Raw genomic sequence first — 17,236 nt, 5'->3', positions numbered from 1 at the left:
ATGTTGTTCTCCCCTCGCAGCACGACTTTACATGTTGTTCTCCCCTCGCAACACAACTTTACATGTTGTTCTCCCCTCGCAGCACAACTTTACATGTTGTTCTCCCCTCGCAACACAACTTTACATGTTGTTCTCCCCTCGCAGCACAACTTTACATGTTGTTCTCCCCTCGCAGCACAACTTTACATGTTGTTCTCCCCTCGCAGCACAACTTTACATGTTGTTCTCCCCTCGCAGCACAACTTTACATGTTGTTCTCCCCTCGCAGCACGACTTTACATGTTGTTCTCCCCTCGCAGCACGACTTTACATGTTGTTCTCCCCTCGCAACACAACTTTACATGTTGTTCTCCCCTCGCAACACAACTTTACATGTTGTTCTCCCCTCGCAGCACGACTTTACATGTTGTTCTCCCCTCGCAACACAACTTTACATGTTGTTCTCCCCTCGCAGCACAACTTTGGAATGAGCAATGAGTTGAGTTGATGTGTACATTCCTCAGATCCAACCGGTGAGCTCATGCTTTGGGATATTTAGAAACGGGCTGATGTCATCAGTGGCTGTGATTTACAGCAGATGTGGGACATGCTGTACACTTAGGTGGGTGGGGGGAGAGGAGAACATGTTAGGTCTACAGGGTCATCATTGATTTCAGGGAGGAGCAGACTGAACAATTTGATTTTGTAAAGTTAGCTTTGAGGTTGAGAAGATTAAAACACAACCTGACCTGATGGGGTGAGTGAGGCTTAAAAAGTGATAAGGAACTTACGCACATCCACTTCTTGGTGCTGAGCCAAACTGTAACACAGAAAATTTAAACTAGAAAAAGGGCTCGCGACACAGTTTCCTTAAGCTCCCGTGGACAACATTTAATAGATAGACAAACAGTTTGGATCCGATACGGATCTTCGTCAGTGTCATGTGAAGGTGAGTGAGGCTGAGGTGAGTGAGGCGTACTCATGTCTTTTCAGCAGATACATAACGTTTGCATTATCAAGATTTAGAAAAGCACTTTTAGGGGCGTCCGTGTAGTGCAGCGGTAGATTCTCAGGTTCGAGCTCCTGTGTTACCTCCGGCTTAGTCGGGAGTCCATACAGGCACAATTGGCCGTGTCTGCGGGTGGGACGCCGGATTAAGGGTATGTGTTCTGGTCGCTGCACTAGTGCCTCCTCTGGTCGGGGGGAGGGGAACTGGGGGGGGCATGATCCTCCTGCACCCTATGTCCTGCCGGTAAAACTCCTCGCTGTCAGGTGAGAAGAAGCAGCTGGCGACTGAACATGTATCGGAAGGAAGCATGTGCTAGTCTACAACTCTCCCTAGATCAGCAGAGGGGGTGGAGCAACGACCGGGACAGCCCAGAGCAATCTAGTAAGAGAGTGGTGCCAGCGGAGGTCCAAAATGCGTGACCGAGTAGCCAATGAACAGCCAGGAAGGAGGCTCACACTGCGTTTGAATGCATAAGATAAAGCTGATAATATACAGTTTGATTCTTTAAACGTCTGACCCTTTCAAAATACATCACAGACTGTCCATTTTGCTGCAACTCAACAGCGCCGCTGCTTAATCCAGAACCAATTACTTCCAGGAACTTTTGTGAGGTCAAAAACTGGTCCATTGGAGTGAATGGAGATGTTGCAATGCTTCTATTATATGGCTCTGGGACACCCTGACAGGGAATTGGCAGCACAATTGGGAAGAAAAACACTTCAACTTTTCAAAGAAAAGTGCTTAGTATTGGGTGTCACAGCATTGATGTTCAAAATTAATCATATTCTTTGTCATCTCATCTCAGTCTCTTACCTGTTGCTGCTGTCCCGGGGTTTGTCAGCCCACGGTCTCCTGCAGACTCCTGGGGGTGGGCAGGTAGGCAGTGGTGGAGGTGGAATGGAGGGCAGAGGGGGTAAGTTCCTCTTGCCCTTCCCCGAGCCGGGCCCTGAGGCTGGGGTACTGGGCGGTGTGTGGTGCTGGAAGGTTCTCTGAGGTTTGGGCAAAGGGTTTATAGACGGAGCGCCAGGCTCAGTGTATACGTTCTCAGGGTCCCCCTCCCTCCTCCTCCGCGACGACCCCCCGGGCCGGACCACGTCGAAAGTCCCAAAAATGGGCTCGTTGCCCCTCTTTTCCGTCTCCTCCTGCTCCTCCTTTGAAGGAGGGCAGAAGTAATTCCCTGGGAACGCCAGCGAGGCTTTGTCCGGGACCTCCTTCATTGCCTGCTCCAGTTTCTTAATATGAGTCAAAACGGACTTCTTGTCCTGGGGGGGTTGTTCCGGTGGCTTAGCACCCCGGGGTCCCTTCTCCAGGATCACTTCTCTGTCTCTGTTCGTCGGGCCTTCTGGAGATTTAGGTCTCCAATCCCCCAGCTTTCCTACATTCTCCTTCCCCGAGTCCTGCTTCTCCCAGCTGGCAAACCTCTTGCTGTCTGTCCTTTGAACTTCCGCAGCTTTGGATTCCTTCTTCCTCACCGTCTCGCCCTCCTTCTGCACGGTGCTCAGCGGACACGTTCCTCCTGTAGGGGGGGTTAAGGAACCAGGCTCCTTCTTCTTGCCCTCCCACTGTGAGATCTTATCCCGGATGCTGGCCGTCTTAGCTGCCGCCAGGCTCTTGTTGTTGCTGCCGCACAGCCCGTTCTCCACGGCGGGGGTCCGTGGGTCGGCGGTGGTGGCTCTCTTGTGAGCCAGCATGGCGCCAGGGGGTCCCAGGCCGTCACTCGGGCTGAGCAGGGGGGAGAGGGGACGCTTGGTGGCCACAACGGTGTCCCTCCGGTCTCTGTCCCCCGGTGGCCCGCACACCTCTTGGCGTTGGGGCACCGCAGACGACGGAGCGTCCCCGACCTTCAAGCCACAGCACTGGAGCCTAGAGTGGAGAAACAGACACGCACATGAACATACACACTTTCATTTCATTCATTCATTCATTCTACCTGGTTCATCCTTGTAACGGCCACACGGGGCAGGAGCCTATCCCAGTATTGGTTGGAAGGCAGAGACCAATCCATCACAGGGCCAAACACTGACACTTCATAGCTATGGGAAAATTAGAGTCTTCAAACCACCTAACTAACTTGAATGTCTATGTAGGAATGCTGGAAACCAAAGTAAACTGATACGAACGTAGGCAGAACTTGCAAAAACTTGCTTTGAAAGAGTTTTGAAGAAGGTCCTTCTTGTTGTAAGGCGACAGTTCTAACCCAGACCTGTCAAAACGGATTTGACGCAAATACGCTGTGAAACAACGATGCGTTTTTTTTGCAGGGTTTAAGGTGGACTATAGTGTTCAGGTGACGGTGGGAAAGAAGATGTCAACCAGCATGCTAGTTGGTAGATCTCTGGAACCCAGAGCGGAAATCCCTTTCATCAATGATGGTCGGGTGGGGGTCCCGGAAAAACTCCCTTATTTTCAAAGCCCAATGTTGAACCGATAAGCGTACTATAGAGCCAGTAAATGAATCCCAGACCACACTGCACTACTGGACTGTTTGTCATCTCTAATCAATTATGGCATCATTATTTTTGTCGAGACATCAGATGCTGTCTTTAGCATAGAAATCTCTATGGCGGTCTAACAGCATGATCCTCAGTCTGCATATTTAAGAAAATTGCCCACACAGTCGGAGCACTTAGATTTCTGTCCAAATAGAACTTTTTTTTTATGGAGTAAACAAGGAATTCTTGTTAAACAGCTCTGTTTGGTGCCTGTGTTTTAGCTGTGACTCACTCCTGGAAGATTACTGGGTCACGACTGTTTGAACTCTGGGTTTGGGGGTCAAAGTTTACAAGCTACACACACACAGCTATTTCTGGAGGGGAGATGAAAGTACACACAGACGAGGGGAGAGGCGAGGAGTGTTAAGACGTGTAGATCTCTTCTTCTCCAATCCTGACCCACTCAACTCTGTTTTTGGCCCAAAGCTCAATCATCAGGGGCCAGTTGCACCAACTGGTCTTACACTGGTCTTAAGCTAAGTTACTTTACGACCTAACAGCTACGCCGGTTGCACCAAGACGGCTTAAGCCTTCTTTTCACTACGACCAGGCGTAACTCTTACGCCTGGTCAGGAGGAGGCGTAGAGCCTGCCTGTCTCCGCTGAGACCTTTTTGAGTCCTTACCGTCATCGTCGTAACACCGCCAGTTCTCCGTCTTTGAAAGCACGATGTTAGATTATAACTAACTAGTTGTGTGGCTTAGCCTTCCCAAATGTTGCCGTTCATTTTTTAGAATTTAATACATAGAATTGGGAACGTTACATTCAATTTCATTCAGACTGTCTGTCTGGCTCAATCGTCGCCATTTTTCCCCCGGAGCGAGGGAGGGTGGGAGGAGGGTGGGTGTAGTGATGCACATACAGTAGTGGCTGATAGAGCGTAGTGGCACAGTGACGCTCCAAGCAGGTCGCGAGGCACATTTTTCCAACATCATCCAATCAGGGTGCATTCCCTGGCAATTCACATGGACGCGCATTGCTACGACCAGCATAGTTAAGACCAGACATAAGCCGTCTTGGTGCAACAGGCATAAATCCACTCTAAAGACTGGTCTTAACTAAGACCGACGTAGGAGTTACGACCAGGCATAGTTAAGACCACTTAGTGCAACTCGCCCCAGATGATTAGAGTTCCAACAATCGGGGGAAGTGCTGCTCTGCTGGGTGACTTCTGATGACATCGCTGGATGTGAAAGCAATGAAAACAGTCGCAATGCAATCTGGAGGAGATCTCTGCTAAACAACCAATTTAAGTTTCCTCAGAGAATTTTAAAAGATAGGGGGGGGGGGACTGTTGCTGTTTAAATTATGATTATGACCACACACACACACGCGCGCACGCACACGCACACACACACACACACACACACACACACACACACACACACACACACACACACACACACACACAAATCCCTTGCCAAATTTCTTATAGTTTTATTAGTTTGGCCCTCTCGTCCTGTCCCCCTTTCTGTCTTTCTCTCCCCCGTTTTCCTCCGTTGAAGCAGCAGTTTTTATGAAGCACAAGGCAACAGAGGGCGAAAACTAGGTCACAAATAGGAACGCCAAGGAAAGGAGAACGGGGGTATGGTGGGGGAGGGGAGGGGTCGGGAGGGGAGGGGAGGGGACGGGAGGGGAAGGGAGGGGAGGGGAGGGGGGGCGGAGTTAAAGAGTTACAGACAGTGAAAGAGGCAGAGTGATGATGGTGGAGAGTGAAAAAGAGGAGTGATGGAGGAGGGACTCAATACTGCTGTTTCCCCCCCGGCTCAGAAATGCACTTGCTTATTAGAAAGAGAGAGGAAGTGATGCAGAGACAGAACAGGAAGAGAGATGCAGAGACAGATAGAGAACGTGGAGCGCTTGCCCTAGGCTCTCACCCTCGCCCCATGGATGCCTGGGGGAGAGAGATGAGGGTCGGTGAGGGGGGCAGAAGGAGGTTAGGGGGTACCAGGGTGCAAAGCATCTCTGACCAGCTGAGCTAACACACATAATCTCAAGGGAATATGGAGAGAGGGGTTGAGATAAAGAGACAAAGCTATCTTAGCCTGGCTCTTGATAGCATTTCTGCATATCCAACATCCAATTCCCCGGGAGAAAAGCATGACTGTTTTGAACACGGTCATAAAGTCCTCAAAACAGCAGGCATTTAAAGGAACACTCTGCCCATTTTCAACCAGCTTTGTATCATTATCAAATCAACTCTCAATAACTGTCAAACTAGATGAATGATGAATAGTTTGACAGTTATTGAGAGTTGATTTGAGTTAATGAGTTATTAATTTGAGTTAGTGTGGACCAGTGATGTCACTGGTCCACACTTTAACACTCAATAACTGTCAAATTAAATGACAGACTTCAAAACAGTTTACAGTTTTCTGATATACTACTGATGTTCTAATGATACAAAGCTGGTTGAGAATGGGCAGAGTGTTCCTTTAAATCTGCCATGAGACAATCCCTCTTATTGGTGCAAACCAAAATCCATCCATTACAATCCAAACATGCATACTGCTACGCCGACAGAAGGGCGGATAGAGAGTGGCCATAGGGGCATCAGGCAGCAGGGGGCTAGTAACAGTAGCCAGATGCCAGATGGCCAACCCTGCTCTGCCCTCTTAGCCCTGCTATTGTTATACTGCTGACCCGAGTGGAGGGGTCTGTCTCCAGGTTGCCTGAGAGCAACTTTATGATGGATCGGGGGAATTTGAATTTCAGGCCCAAGTACTGTCTGTGTAGTGGAAAACATGACATGGCCGAGTCAAAGTGAAATTCTGCGGGCCGGCATGTTTTTGTCACACTCTTCTACTGCTGCTGACCAATGTAGTCCATATGGGCCAGAGCTCAAAGTTCCACTACTCGGTACCACTCAAGGTAGCAAAACTTGCTAATAATTTTTGATATGATACATGTCTGTAAGATGCTATTTTGGTATGATAGCCATTCCTGAGTGGTAGCTGTGACACACAGTTAGCAGCTCGTGAAGTTAACCACCCCTAAAGTAAATTGCATTTTAGACGCTGGTGCATATCCTGGTTTAGGCTCATGGTCAGGACATTCTTCAATGTTCTGTGCTGTTGTTTTTGGTACTAGCTTTCATTTAAGGCCAGTTGTGAATTTCTCTGACAAATATAGAGGTGACTTGAGCTCTTCAAACCATCAATGACACATATTTCCCCACAATTTTCAACCTAAATTGTATCTTTTCGTTTAGCCCTGTGGCATCAAGGAACATCAGAGACATGACACACAAGAACTGGAATGCTCACAGCACTCTAAGGATTCAGGAGATGTATAATATAGCAGCCAGACTATTTCATTGTGAGAGGTGAGTTCATCCATTAAATTAGAAGGATATTATGACTAACTTCCTAACTAGACCAAAGCCAGTTATAGGTCACAAACTGGTCTTTATACAGTACATTTGTTTAAAGACACAATGCAAATACAGGATAACAAGGAATACCACAGTGATGTAAGGAACTACTTTAATATTATAAACAAAATTAAAACACCACACTGTCACTCATCAAACTGCTTGCCTAATGAACAATTCGACTAGAGCAGTTAAAGGTGCTAGCATGTAGCATGTAGCATTTCCATGAATGTTGAGACAGTGCAATCATTGCGAACAAACCAGTGATTGAGAGGAAAGTTAAATGTAATATGGACTCTCCTGCTTCTAAATATAGCTGACTCAAGAAAAAGTATTTTTAGAAGCATTTTACAAAACATCTATCAAAATGAGTGGCGGATGACATCTCTTGACGTGGAAGAGGGCGTGACTTTGACACTCAATACAGTAATAGAGGTAATACCTTGAGTGGCCTGTGTGTGGCACCTACCCGTTGACTGATTGGTAGATACTAGGGGTGTCACAATATATCGTCCCACGAAATTTCGCGATAGTAAAACGTCACGATATGTATCGTTGAGATGAAATCTCATATCGTGGGGGGGGGGGGAAAAAAAAAAAAAAAAAAAAAAAAAAAAAAAAAAAAAATTTCAAAAGTAGACAAAGAAACGTCTTTGTTTGTTGAAGTTCAATGTGTGGAAAGTAGTTCAGTTGAACAAGTCTCTGAAGAGACACATGAGAAGTTATACAGGAGAGAAACCATTCAATTGAGTTTCTGGCAAAACTGTTTACTTGACAGGAAAAACTGAAGATGCATAAAAAATAGACTAAGAAAAGTCTTGTTGTTTGAGTTTGAAGAAAAACTGAAGATGCATAATGAGAATTTATACTGCTGAGAAACCTTTTAGTTCAAAGTAAATCTAAGTGACGGTGTAACTCATTCTATTTCAAGATAAGCCTTATCTCCAATCTCATGTTTTTTCTAGTTGTTATTGTAATAACAATTTCCCACAACAGCATGTTTTGTATTTGTGCATTTCAAATAAAATACTACTTTTCCAGTCATATATTGTCATTATTCAAGTTTAAAAAAATATTGTTAAAATCGTATCGTATCGTATCGTTATCGTGAACCCAGTATCGTGATACGTATCGTATCGTGAACTGAGTGTATCGTGACACCCCTAGTAGATACAGTTGTCAGTGTTTGTGTGTGGCACCTACCCGTTGACTGATTGGTAGATACAGTTGTCAGTGTTTGCACAGAGCAGCAGGGCCCGCCCACCAGTCATGGTGCTAGCAGCTGGCATCCTGCACAGACAGACAGAGAGAGAAACAGTCAGTGAGTAGGATGTAAAGTATACACTTTGAGGCCATTTACACCTGGCGTTAACATGTGGTTTCTGCCATCAGATTGCAATCAGATTGTATTTGATCACTTCAGCCTGATTCCATTTACACCTGGCGTTAACATGCATTTTCTGCAATCTGATTGCAATCTGATTGCAGAAATGGTTGTCCTCTCAATCCGCATAAAGTTGGTATATCCAGATTGAGAGGACACATTGCATTTACACTTGTGTTCAATGTGTACACAATGCATCCCTGACCACCTCCGGAGGTGGTTTGGCCGATCAGATTGCAATCCTTCTTCAATGTGTTTTGGGGGTGTTTACACCTGGCATTTCAAGTGATAAAACACAATCTGATCACAGAAAACGCATGTTAACGCCAGGTGTAAATGGCCTCTTTGAGACTGTCAAAAGTTACCTCCGCCAAGGAGCTGATGTATTCGGTGCTGTTTATCTGTTTGTCAGCAGGATGACAGAAAAACTCCTGGCCTGATTTTCATGACACTTTGTGAAAGAGTGTAGCGTGGAAGAACCCAGGACATTTTGGAGCTTCTCTGGATCCGACTCACGAACAAGCCTCACGAAAAAGTGCTCTTGGCTGAGGTCTGCGCTCTCCAAGTGCTCTTCTAGTTGACACATGTAATGTTATAAACACCAGGGCAAAACAGACCCATATTTCCTCATGAAGCTGCACAGAAAATAAACATTTACAAGTCAAACATGAAAACATGTGGACATTAATTTAGCCAGTCAAATACATTCCAGGCTGTATTTAAACCTAAAGATAAGGCAGACGTATAGACTGATATGGGTTAGATAGGTCAAAAACTGAGTCTCTCTTACCCAGGACTCTCTTAGAGAAAAGTTTATGACTGTAGTGTGTGAACGACTGAACGTAAACTACCAAATAGCTTCATGCTCTCATTTCTGGGGCCTATGAAAGGCTGTTCTGAAGCAGGCTGCACCGCGGAGAAGCAGACCGTTCTGAAGCAGGCTGCACCACAGAGAAGCAGGCCGTTCTGAAGCAGGCTGCTGCACCACAGAGAAGCAGACTGTTCTGAAGCAGGCTGCACCACAGAGAAGCAGGCCGTTCTGAAGCAGGCTGCACCGTGGAGAAGCAGGCCGTTCTGAAGCAGGCTGCACCACAGAGAAGCAGATCGTTCTGAAGCAGGCTGCACCACAGAGAAGCAGATCGTTCTGAAGCAGGCTGCACCACAGAGAAGCAGGCAGTTCTGAAGCAGGCTGCACCACAGAGAAGCAGACTGTTCTGAAGCAGGCTGCACCACAGAGAAGCAGACCGTTCTGAAGCAGGCTGCACCGCAGAGAAGCAGACTGTTCTGAAGCAGGCTGCACCACAGAGAAGCAGACCGTTCTGAAGCAGGCTGCACCACAGAGAAGAAGGCCGTTCTGAAGCAGGCTGCACCACAGAGAAGAAGGCCGTTCTGAAGCAGGCTGCACCACAGAGAAGCAGACCGTTCTGAAGCAGGCTGCACCACAGAGAAGAAGGCCGTTCTGAAGCAGGCTGCACCACAGAGAAGAAGGCCGTTCTGAAGCAGGCTGCACCACAGAGAAGCAGACTGTTCTGAAGCAGGCTGCACCACAGAGAAGCAGACTGTTCTGAAGCAGGCTGCACCACAGATAAGCAGACTGTTCTGAAGCAGGCTGCACCACAGAGAAGAAGGCCGTTCTGAAGCAGGCTGCACCACAGAGAAGAAGGCCGTTCTGAAGCAGGCTGCACCACAGAGAAGCAGGCCGTTCTGAAGCAGGCTGCACCACAGAGAAGAAGGCCGTTCTGAAGCAGGCTGCACCACAGAGAAGAAGGCCGTTCTGAAGCAGGCTGCACCACAGAGAAGCAGACTGTTCTGAAGCAGGCTGCACCACAGAGAAGCAGACTGTTCTGAAGCAGGCTGCACCACAGAGAAGCAGACTGTTCTGAAGCAGGCTGCACCACAGAGAAGCAGACTGTTCTGAAGCAGGCTGCACCACAGAGAAGCAGACTGTTCTGAAGCAGGCTGCACCACAGAGAAGCAGACCGTTCTGAAGCAGGCTGCACCACAGAGAAGCAGACCGTTCTGAAGCAGGCTGCACCACAGAGAAGCAGGCCGTTCTGAAGCAGGCTGCACCACAGAGAAGCAGGCTGCACCACAGAGAAGCAGACTGTTCTGAAGCAGGCTGCACCACAGAGAAGCAGACCGTTCTGAAACAGGCTGCACCACAGAGAAGCAGGCTGCACCACAGAGAAGCAGACTGTTCTGAAGCAGGCTGCACCACAGAGAAGCAGGCTGCACCACAGAGAAGCAGGCTGCACCACAGAGAAGCAGACCTCACGAGTTGCAAGGCATCTGCACAAACTGCCAGCTCCACTTCATTAGTAATTGGAGGATACAGCTGAAAACAAAGCTTTATACGATGGCTCGCCCACAGCCGTAAACGCACCAGGTTCCACAGCCCATGTGGCATTATGGAAAACCTATGTCAAATACTGGAAACTCCAAAACCTCATATAATTAAGCTCCATTAGGAAAACATTGGCGGCATCTGAACGCCAGAAACGGGCACTCAGTTCTTTTCTTCTTCTTTTTCTTCTTCTTCATAGGAATTGCTGACAAGTTATCGCTCAATCTCTCCCCTCTTTTTTTTCTCCATCCAGATTTTCTGGAGCGTTTTCAAGACAACCAGCACAGATCCTTTTGTTTCTGCACCTCACTACAGCCATCATGCAAGATGTGCTTTGATCCACTCCACACAATGACTTCCTTAATGTACTGTGTGTGTGTGTGTGTGTGTGTGTGTGTGTGTGTGTGTGTGTGTGTGTGTGTGTGTGTGTGTGCGCGTGTGTGTGTGTGTGTGTGTGTGCGTGCGTGCGTGCGCGTGCGTGTGCGTGTGCGTGTGTGTGTGTGTGTGTGTGTGTGTGTGTGTGTGTGCGCGTGTGTGTGTGTGTGCTTTCCAGCCCTCTGCTATTTATTATGGCCAAACGGTGCCAAGGCAAGTGTGAGGGGACATGCTTGGCCAGTTTGAAATCATTACTTGGTCCATTTGTCAAAGTGTAATGAAACCAGACCCGGTTGGAGCGTAGTTCTGGACCAACCCGTAAGTCCTTCGTGGAGTTGGAGCCCCCCCCCCCCTGTACTGGGCCTGTAAACGGCTGGTCAGGGGTTGGCATGAGTGCGGGCCGGGGCAGAGGTGCCTGGCCTCTGTTTGGCACAGATGTTGTTAACATGGGAGAGGAGGATAGGTCATAGGTCAGGGCTCTTAAACTCACATGTTCATGCTAGGGGCAAATTGGCTAATAGACACTTAACCACACGGCTGTGTACTAGGGGTGTCACGATACACTCAGTTCACGATGCGATACAATACACGATATTGGGTTCACGATAACGATACGATACGATATAAAAAAAAAATTGCGATCGATTTGTTGAGGGGGCATCCTCCACGCTAATTTGAGTAATTTCACCATTTTCATCCTCCGTGTCTGAAACGTCCCTCGTCTGTTCAAACAAAGCAATGAAAAGGAGAGCGAGCATGCAATCAGATGCAGATCAGTGCCACCATGTTCAGCTTCTTTTTCTCACAATATGAGATTTCATCTCAACGATACATATTGTCACGTTTTGATATCGCGATATATTGTGGGACGATATATTGTGACATGCCTACTGTGTACTCAAAATCACAAAAACATAAACTCTCATACAACAACACGCATAAAAACACACGGGCACAGACCCTGCCAGACAGACCATCCTCCAGACCAACATATGGATGAGTGTGTGTGTGTGTGTGTGTGTGTGCGTGTGTGTGTGTGTGCATGTGTGTGTGTGTGCGTGTGTGTGTGTGTGTGCGCGCGTGTGTGCGTGTGTACGTGACGTGACTTCATCCAGATGTGCTGGGATACTTCAGGGTATTCGTAGGCCGTTAAACATGTCCTGAGCACCGCGTGGCCCAGAAAGCCCCCCAACCCAATAAACCTGCATTAGCTAACCCTGGCACGTCTCTCCCCTGTCCCCCCCCCCCCCCCGACTATGTAGGGAATGTCCAATTCGGCTAAATTCCACAAACAGGAAAAAAAGCCACAATTTCGGGTCGATTGCGTAAAAAAAAGAGAGAGAGAGAGAGAGAGAGAGAGAGAGAGAGAGAGAGAGCAAGCAGCCAAATAGCTGAAGTCTTCTTTGAGTTAACAACACAATTGGCTCTCTGGGGTCCAGTGTTTTGAAATGATTCTGGGCTTATGCGTTGTCTTTTTGTTTGGCTCGTTTGTTCCAGTGTGAGAGAGAGAGCCAACTGAACACTATGGAAAAGTTGCGGTCTCATCTGGCGAGATGTCGACGAAAGATATGTCGTGTTTCAGCTTTTAGCTTCACTTACTGCTCTCTCTTCTTCTCTCCTCTTTTTGTGTGTCTACTCTATAGCCCACCCCCCCCCCCCCTAAACCACCACCTCAGTCCAAGGCCTAGCCCCCCCAGAGAGAGGAGGAGGAGGAGGAGGAGGAGGAGGGTTTGCGTCAGTCCTCTAACCGGCCTGCAGGCCCAAATGGCTTTCAGCTGTGAGCCGAGCAGAGGTCACATGTTTGAGGGGAAACATCAACCCGTTTTTTTTCCTTCCTCCTTTCGCCTGCTTCTCTTCTCCTCCTCCTCCTCACTGAAACCCAATAGGGGAAAACAAAAAAAAGAACAGAGAAAGAAAAAACTCGGAACAGAAATCCAGCGAGGAAAAGCGGAGCCGGAGGGGGGAGGGGAAGGAAGAGGGTGGACTGTAAAGAATGTATGCAGCCTCTGAAAAAGTGTCGTTTTTACATTTTAATCCCCAAACCCCCCCCCCCTCTATGGTTGCGGATGGTGTCGCGTATCACAGGGGGGGGGGGGGGGGGGAGGTGAGGTGGAAGATATGGAGAGAGGGAGCAAATTGAAGAGGAAAGGGGGGTTGTCAAAAAAATCAAGAGGGAAAGTGGATATTGTAAAGAATAATACAAGTCTACTGTTACACTGTGAAAATAGTACAGGCTTTTAAGCCTGGTCCACATTCATTGTTTGGAGCCCCGAGGCCCCAAAAAACACTGCGTGCTGCTCAGCGGAGTCTAAAGGAATTCAGCATGGAATACTAAACACAGTGCCATAAAAGGTAGTTCAGTATTTTAGTACAATTCTGCTTGTAATCGACTAAAAACTGGTTGTCAAACGGCACGTCTCAACTCCTCGCTGACTGACTCATATAGGCCTACGCTCGGTAATGCTTCCCAATCAATCTGGTGGCCGCAGCCTGACAGGCAGTGTCTCCACGTCTTGTAAGAGTAGTAAATCTGACAGCGTGGCGGTTTTACAGCACTGAGGTTACCAGGGGGAAACTCTACTGGGGGAAGAGGGCAAAAGGCTCGGCTATAAGGCCTTTGTGTCCCACAACCATCGGCGGTCATTGTTAACCCTGACCCCGCGGAGCAAGATGGCCGCCGCAACAATGCAGCGGCCCGAGGGAAGCCATCTGCTCCGGCCAATAAAAAACGTCACGGGGAAGTGTGACCCCCGGTGACCTCTAGCTGCCCCGCCTCCCTGCTGACCTTCGCCATGTGAGGTGTGATCGGTGTGACTATTAGTAGGAAGAGGAAGCGGTGTTGTCCGCCAGCGCGGCTGCGGGTGCACAGGTGGGCAACAGGAGGCGAGAGAGTGATATACAGCTCACACACACACACGGGAAGGTGCACGGAAAGTGTGACGGAATGGAACGACACGTGTCCGATGTTAAGATAAGACATAAAACGTAACATCTGCGAAAACACACACACCGTTACCTCGGCAATATTTCTCCTAATGAGCTCTCACACTAACTAGCCTTAAAGTATTCAAAACCACCTGTTGATTCTAAGCTAGCTCGTAGCGTTAACGGCCCTCAGATAAAACGAAACGCCTGTTGAGTCAAAGCTAGCTCACAGCGTCGACAGCCCTCGGATAAAAAAACGTTTTTCGTAATAACTTCCAGTCTTAGCTTGAGAGCAAACAGGTTTTGGTGCTGGTGAACAACAGCACACAAGCCTCAATGCTTGAGATAGCAACAGCTGGGGTCAGAGGTCACAGGCATCAGAGCCAAGCATCAGTTGCATAACAAAGCCTGCAGGAGATTCCTATCAACGCATGGATGGACAGTTAGACACTGGGTGCCTGGCCATGGACCTATAAACACACGCACACGCACACGCACACGCACGCGCACGCGCACGCACACGCACACGCACACACACACACACACACACACACACACACACACACACACACACACACTTAGGGGGCGGTCCTTAAAGTCGAGCTGAACCCAAAAATGTATTTTCTTTTCTTTTAGTTCAAATACCTGGGTATGCAGTGCACCGATTTAATAATGTATGCAAAACAAATCACAAAAGTCTAATTTCTTTAGTTTTTCACACTTTTTCACATCAAAAGTTCATTTTTCAAGATTTCATTGATAACAGTAATGTTACAGTTTGCTGACGTCACCTAGTACTATCAAATTTCTACCCCATTTCAACCAATCATATCACGACATGCAGCTGTCAATCAAATCTTCATTTCAGGATAATTTTCTCTTCCAAATGAAGTAGAAAATGGCGCCTAGTGCCTGTCATCTGGCAAAATTCCTATCCCATAAACTAACTACTAACTTGGCCAATTGTTAGAAACATAACAACACAAACAAAAACTATAATCTCTAAGAATGCAAAGAAATGTATCTGGCTCATTAAAACACGCATTCCAGGAATATTATTTACATTTATAACGATAATGGTGCGCGCCTCTGAGCCTGACAGCCTCCCTGGCGGGCGGGGAGCACCCATGCATCGGATTGTCCGCTCGCTCCGCACGAAGCAAGTGGCTGCCTGGTACTCCGCGGATCCCACTCGCGTAGCACGACAACACGCTGAATCCCACCCGATTTGGGGGTGGAACACGCCATGATTGGCCGATGCCAAAGCCAGTCGACAGAATTGTCAAATCAAATCATCGACACCGTATATGGTCCGCCTCTCAATTTGTTTTGTTTTGAGCGGTCACACAGGCCGCGGCGCGGCGCACGGCGGCTTGCAGCCATAGTTTCTGCGTCTGGTCTCTTTTTGACACGAGCTGCGAGCGACGGTGTGCAGCCGGGCAGGAAGTCAGTACAAGTTGTGATCGGCGTGGAGCAAAACAGAGCGCTTCTGGTGTGAATGGCCAGGCTCCTGATCGAGCTGAAGTTCCGCGCTGCGCGGCTTCCGTTTCCAGTGTGTCTGTGTGTGCGCAGGACAATTACCATTAGCCTAATGTCATGGAAGTTCTGTTGCGGGAAATAAACACATCTGGTACCTAAATACTACGATATGACCGTAGGTCTGAGGAGAGAGAGAGACAGAGAGAGAGAGAGAGAGAGAGAGAGAGAGAGAGAGACAGAGACAGAGAGAGAGAGAGAGAGAGAGAGAGAGAGAATTGATGGGGGGTGTTGACCATCTGTGGTGATGTTGTAAATAAATTCTTGAATCACAAAGAGCTGACACACCGCTGTAAGTTAACACACACAAATAACTCAGCTGGGACTGCCGTGTCTGGACGACACACACACACACACACACACACACACACACACACACACACACACACACACACACACACACAGACCTTTCAAGATGACCCTTGGCCTGCGTGGGTCTTCACATGTGGAACACACACACAATGGTGGATTCACAAAGGTAGCTCAACAGCCTGTGTGTCTCAATGGCAACCTGATGACATTCACACACACACACACACACACACACACACACACACACACACACACACACACACACACAGCTCAAAGTTTCCACTGTGAAGTTCTCATTCCTCCTGTTCCTCTGCCTCTGACTGGTGTAAATCAGTGGTCCTCAAAGTGGGGACCCCCAGGGGTCCTTGTGGGGGTCCCCAGCAAAAAGGTAAATCATTTATTTTCACTATCATTCCATCCATAAGGAACAGAATATAGGACTATTTTAGTCATGGGTTTCATACACTTTCTGTAATAAAACATCTAAAAGTAAAAGTCTTATCAGATGGGGGACCCTGGGACAACGTTTTATCAAATGGGGGTCCGTGGTCTAATACATGTGTGTCACTTGCTCTCTCAGGTTCTCAGCATTGGTATGGTGCTGAGTGACTGTGGTGCTGAAGCTGCTTGGATGCTAGATACTTGTGTTCAATTTAATGTATCAGGTCAGTTATCAACTAGTTGTTACACCTCTGTGTGCCAGTGTTATCAGAGCTGACTTCAATTGAATTGTCGGTGCCCAGATCATCAAAATAAAATAAAGAATAATAATACTGCAAGTACAAGTGGACAACATCAACACAGTGATACTGTCAGTAGGCCTCTCGCAGTGTATTTATCATCTATCGTCTCTTTGGTTTGACGCTGTGCGTTGGTGAGTTGCTCGCTGAACTGCAAATATGATCGGAGTGTTTTTGCTTGGCGCTATCAGGTGCGGTTGTGCTGCTGTGAGCGTTGAGTTAGCGTTATCACACTGTGTGTAGGTGGCACTGTGAGCGTTGAGTTAGCCTTATCACACTGTGTGTAGGTGAGCGTTGAGTTAGCGTTATCACACTGTGTGTAGGTGGCTGCTGCTGTGAGCGTTGAGTTAGCCTTATCACACTGTGTGTAGGTGGTTGTGTGCTGTGAGCGTTGAGTTAGCCTTATCACACTGTGTGTAGGTGGTGCTGTGAGCGTTGAGTTAGCGTTATCACACTGTGTGTAGGTGGTTGTGTGCTGTGAGCGTTGAGTTAGCCTTATCACACTGTGTGTAGGTGGCGTTGAGTTAGCCTTATCACACTGTGTGTAGGTGGCGTTGAGTTAGCCTTATCACACTGTGTGTAGGTGAGCGTTGAGTTAGCCTTATCACACTGTGTGTAGGTGAGCGTTGAGTTAGCGTTATCACACTGTGTGTAGGTGGTTGTGTGCTGTGAGCGTTGAGTTAGCCTTATCACACTGTGTGTAGGTGGCGTTGAGTTAGCCTTATCACACTGTGTGTAGGTGGCGTTGAGTTAGCCTTATCACACTGT

The 17,236-nt window shown here is 47.9% G+C and overlaps 1 protein-coding gene across 1 annotated transcript in view; it reads right to left on the bottom strand.

Moving 5' to 3' along the window:
• The window catches only part of LOC310800696 (DENN domain-containing protein 2A), a 73,619-nt gene that overhangs the window by 30,002 nt on the left and 26,381 nt on the right, over positions 1-17,236 (bottom strand). The window contains exons 2-3 of the mRNA XM_083663309.1: positions 8,056-8,142; positions 1,802-2,851 (exon numbers count right to left, since the gene is read on the bottom strand). Coding sequence (XP_083519435.1) covers positions 1,802-2,851; positions 8,056-8,141 — 1,136 coding nt within the window. The 5' untranslated portion in view covers position 8,142. The remainder of the gene's footprint in view (positions 1-1,801; positions 2,852-8,055; positions 8,143-17,236) is intronic.

This window comes from Poromitra crassiceps (assembly GCF_964638095.1).
Source record: "Poromitra crassiceps genome assembly, chromosome: 30".
Lineage (NCBI taxonomy): Eukaryota > Metazoa > Chordata > Actinopteri > Beryciformes > Melamphaidae > Poromitra > Poromitra crassiceps.
This window is presented reverse-complemented; position numbering and strand designations above follow the sequence as displayed.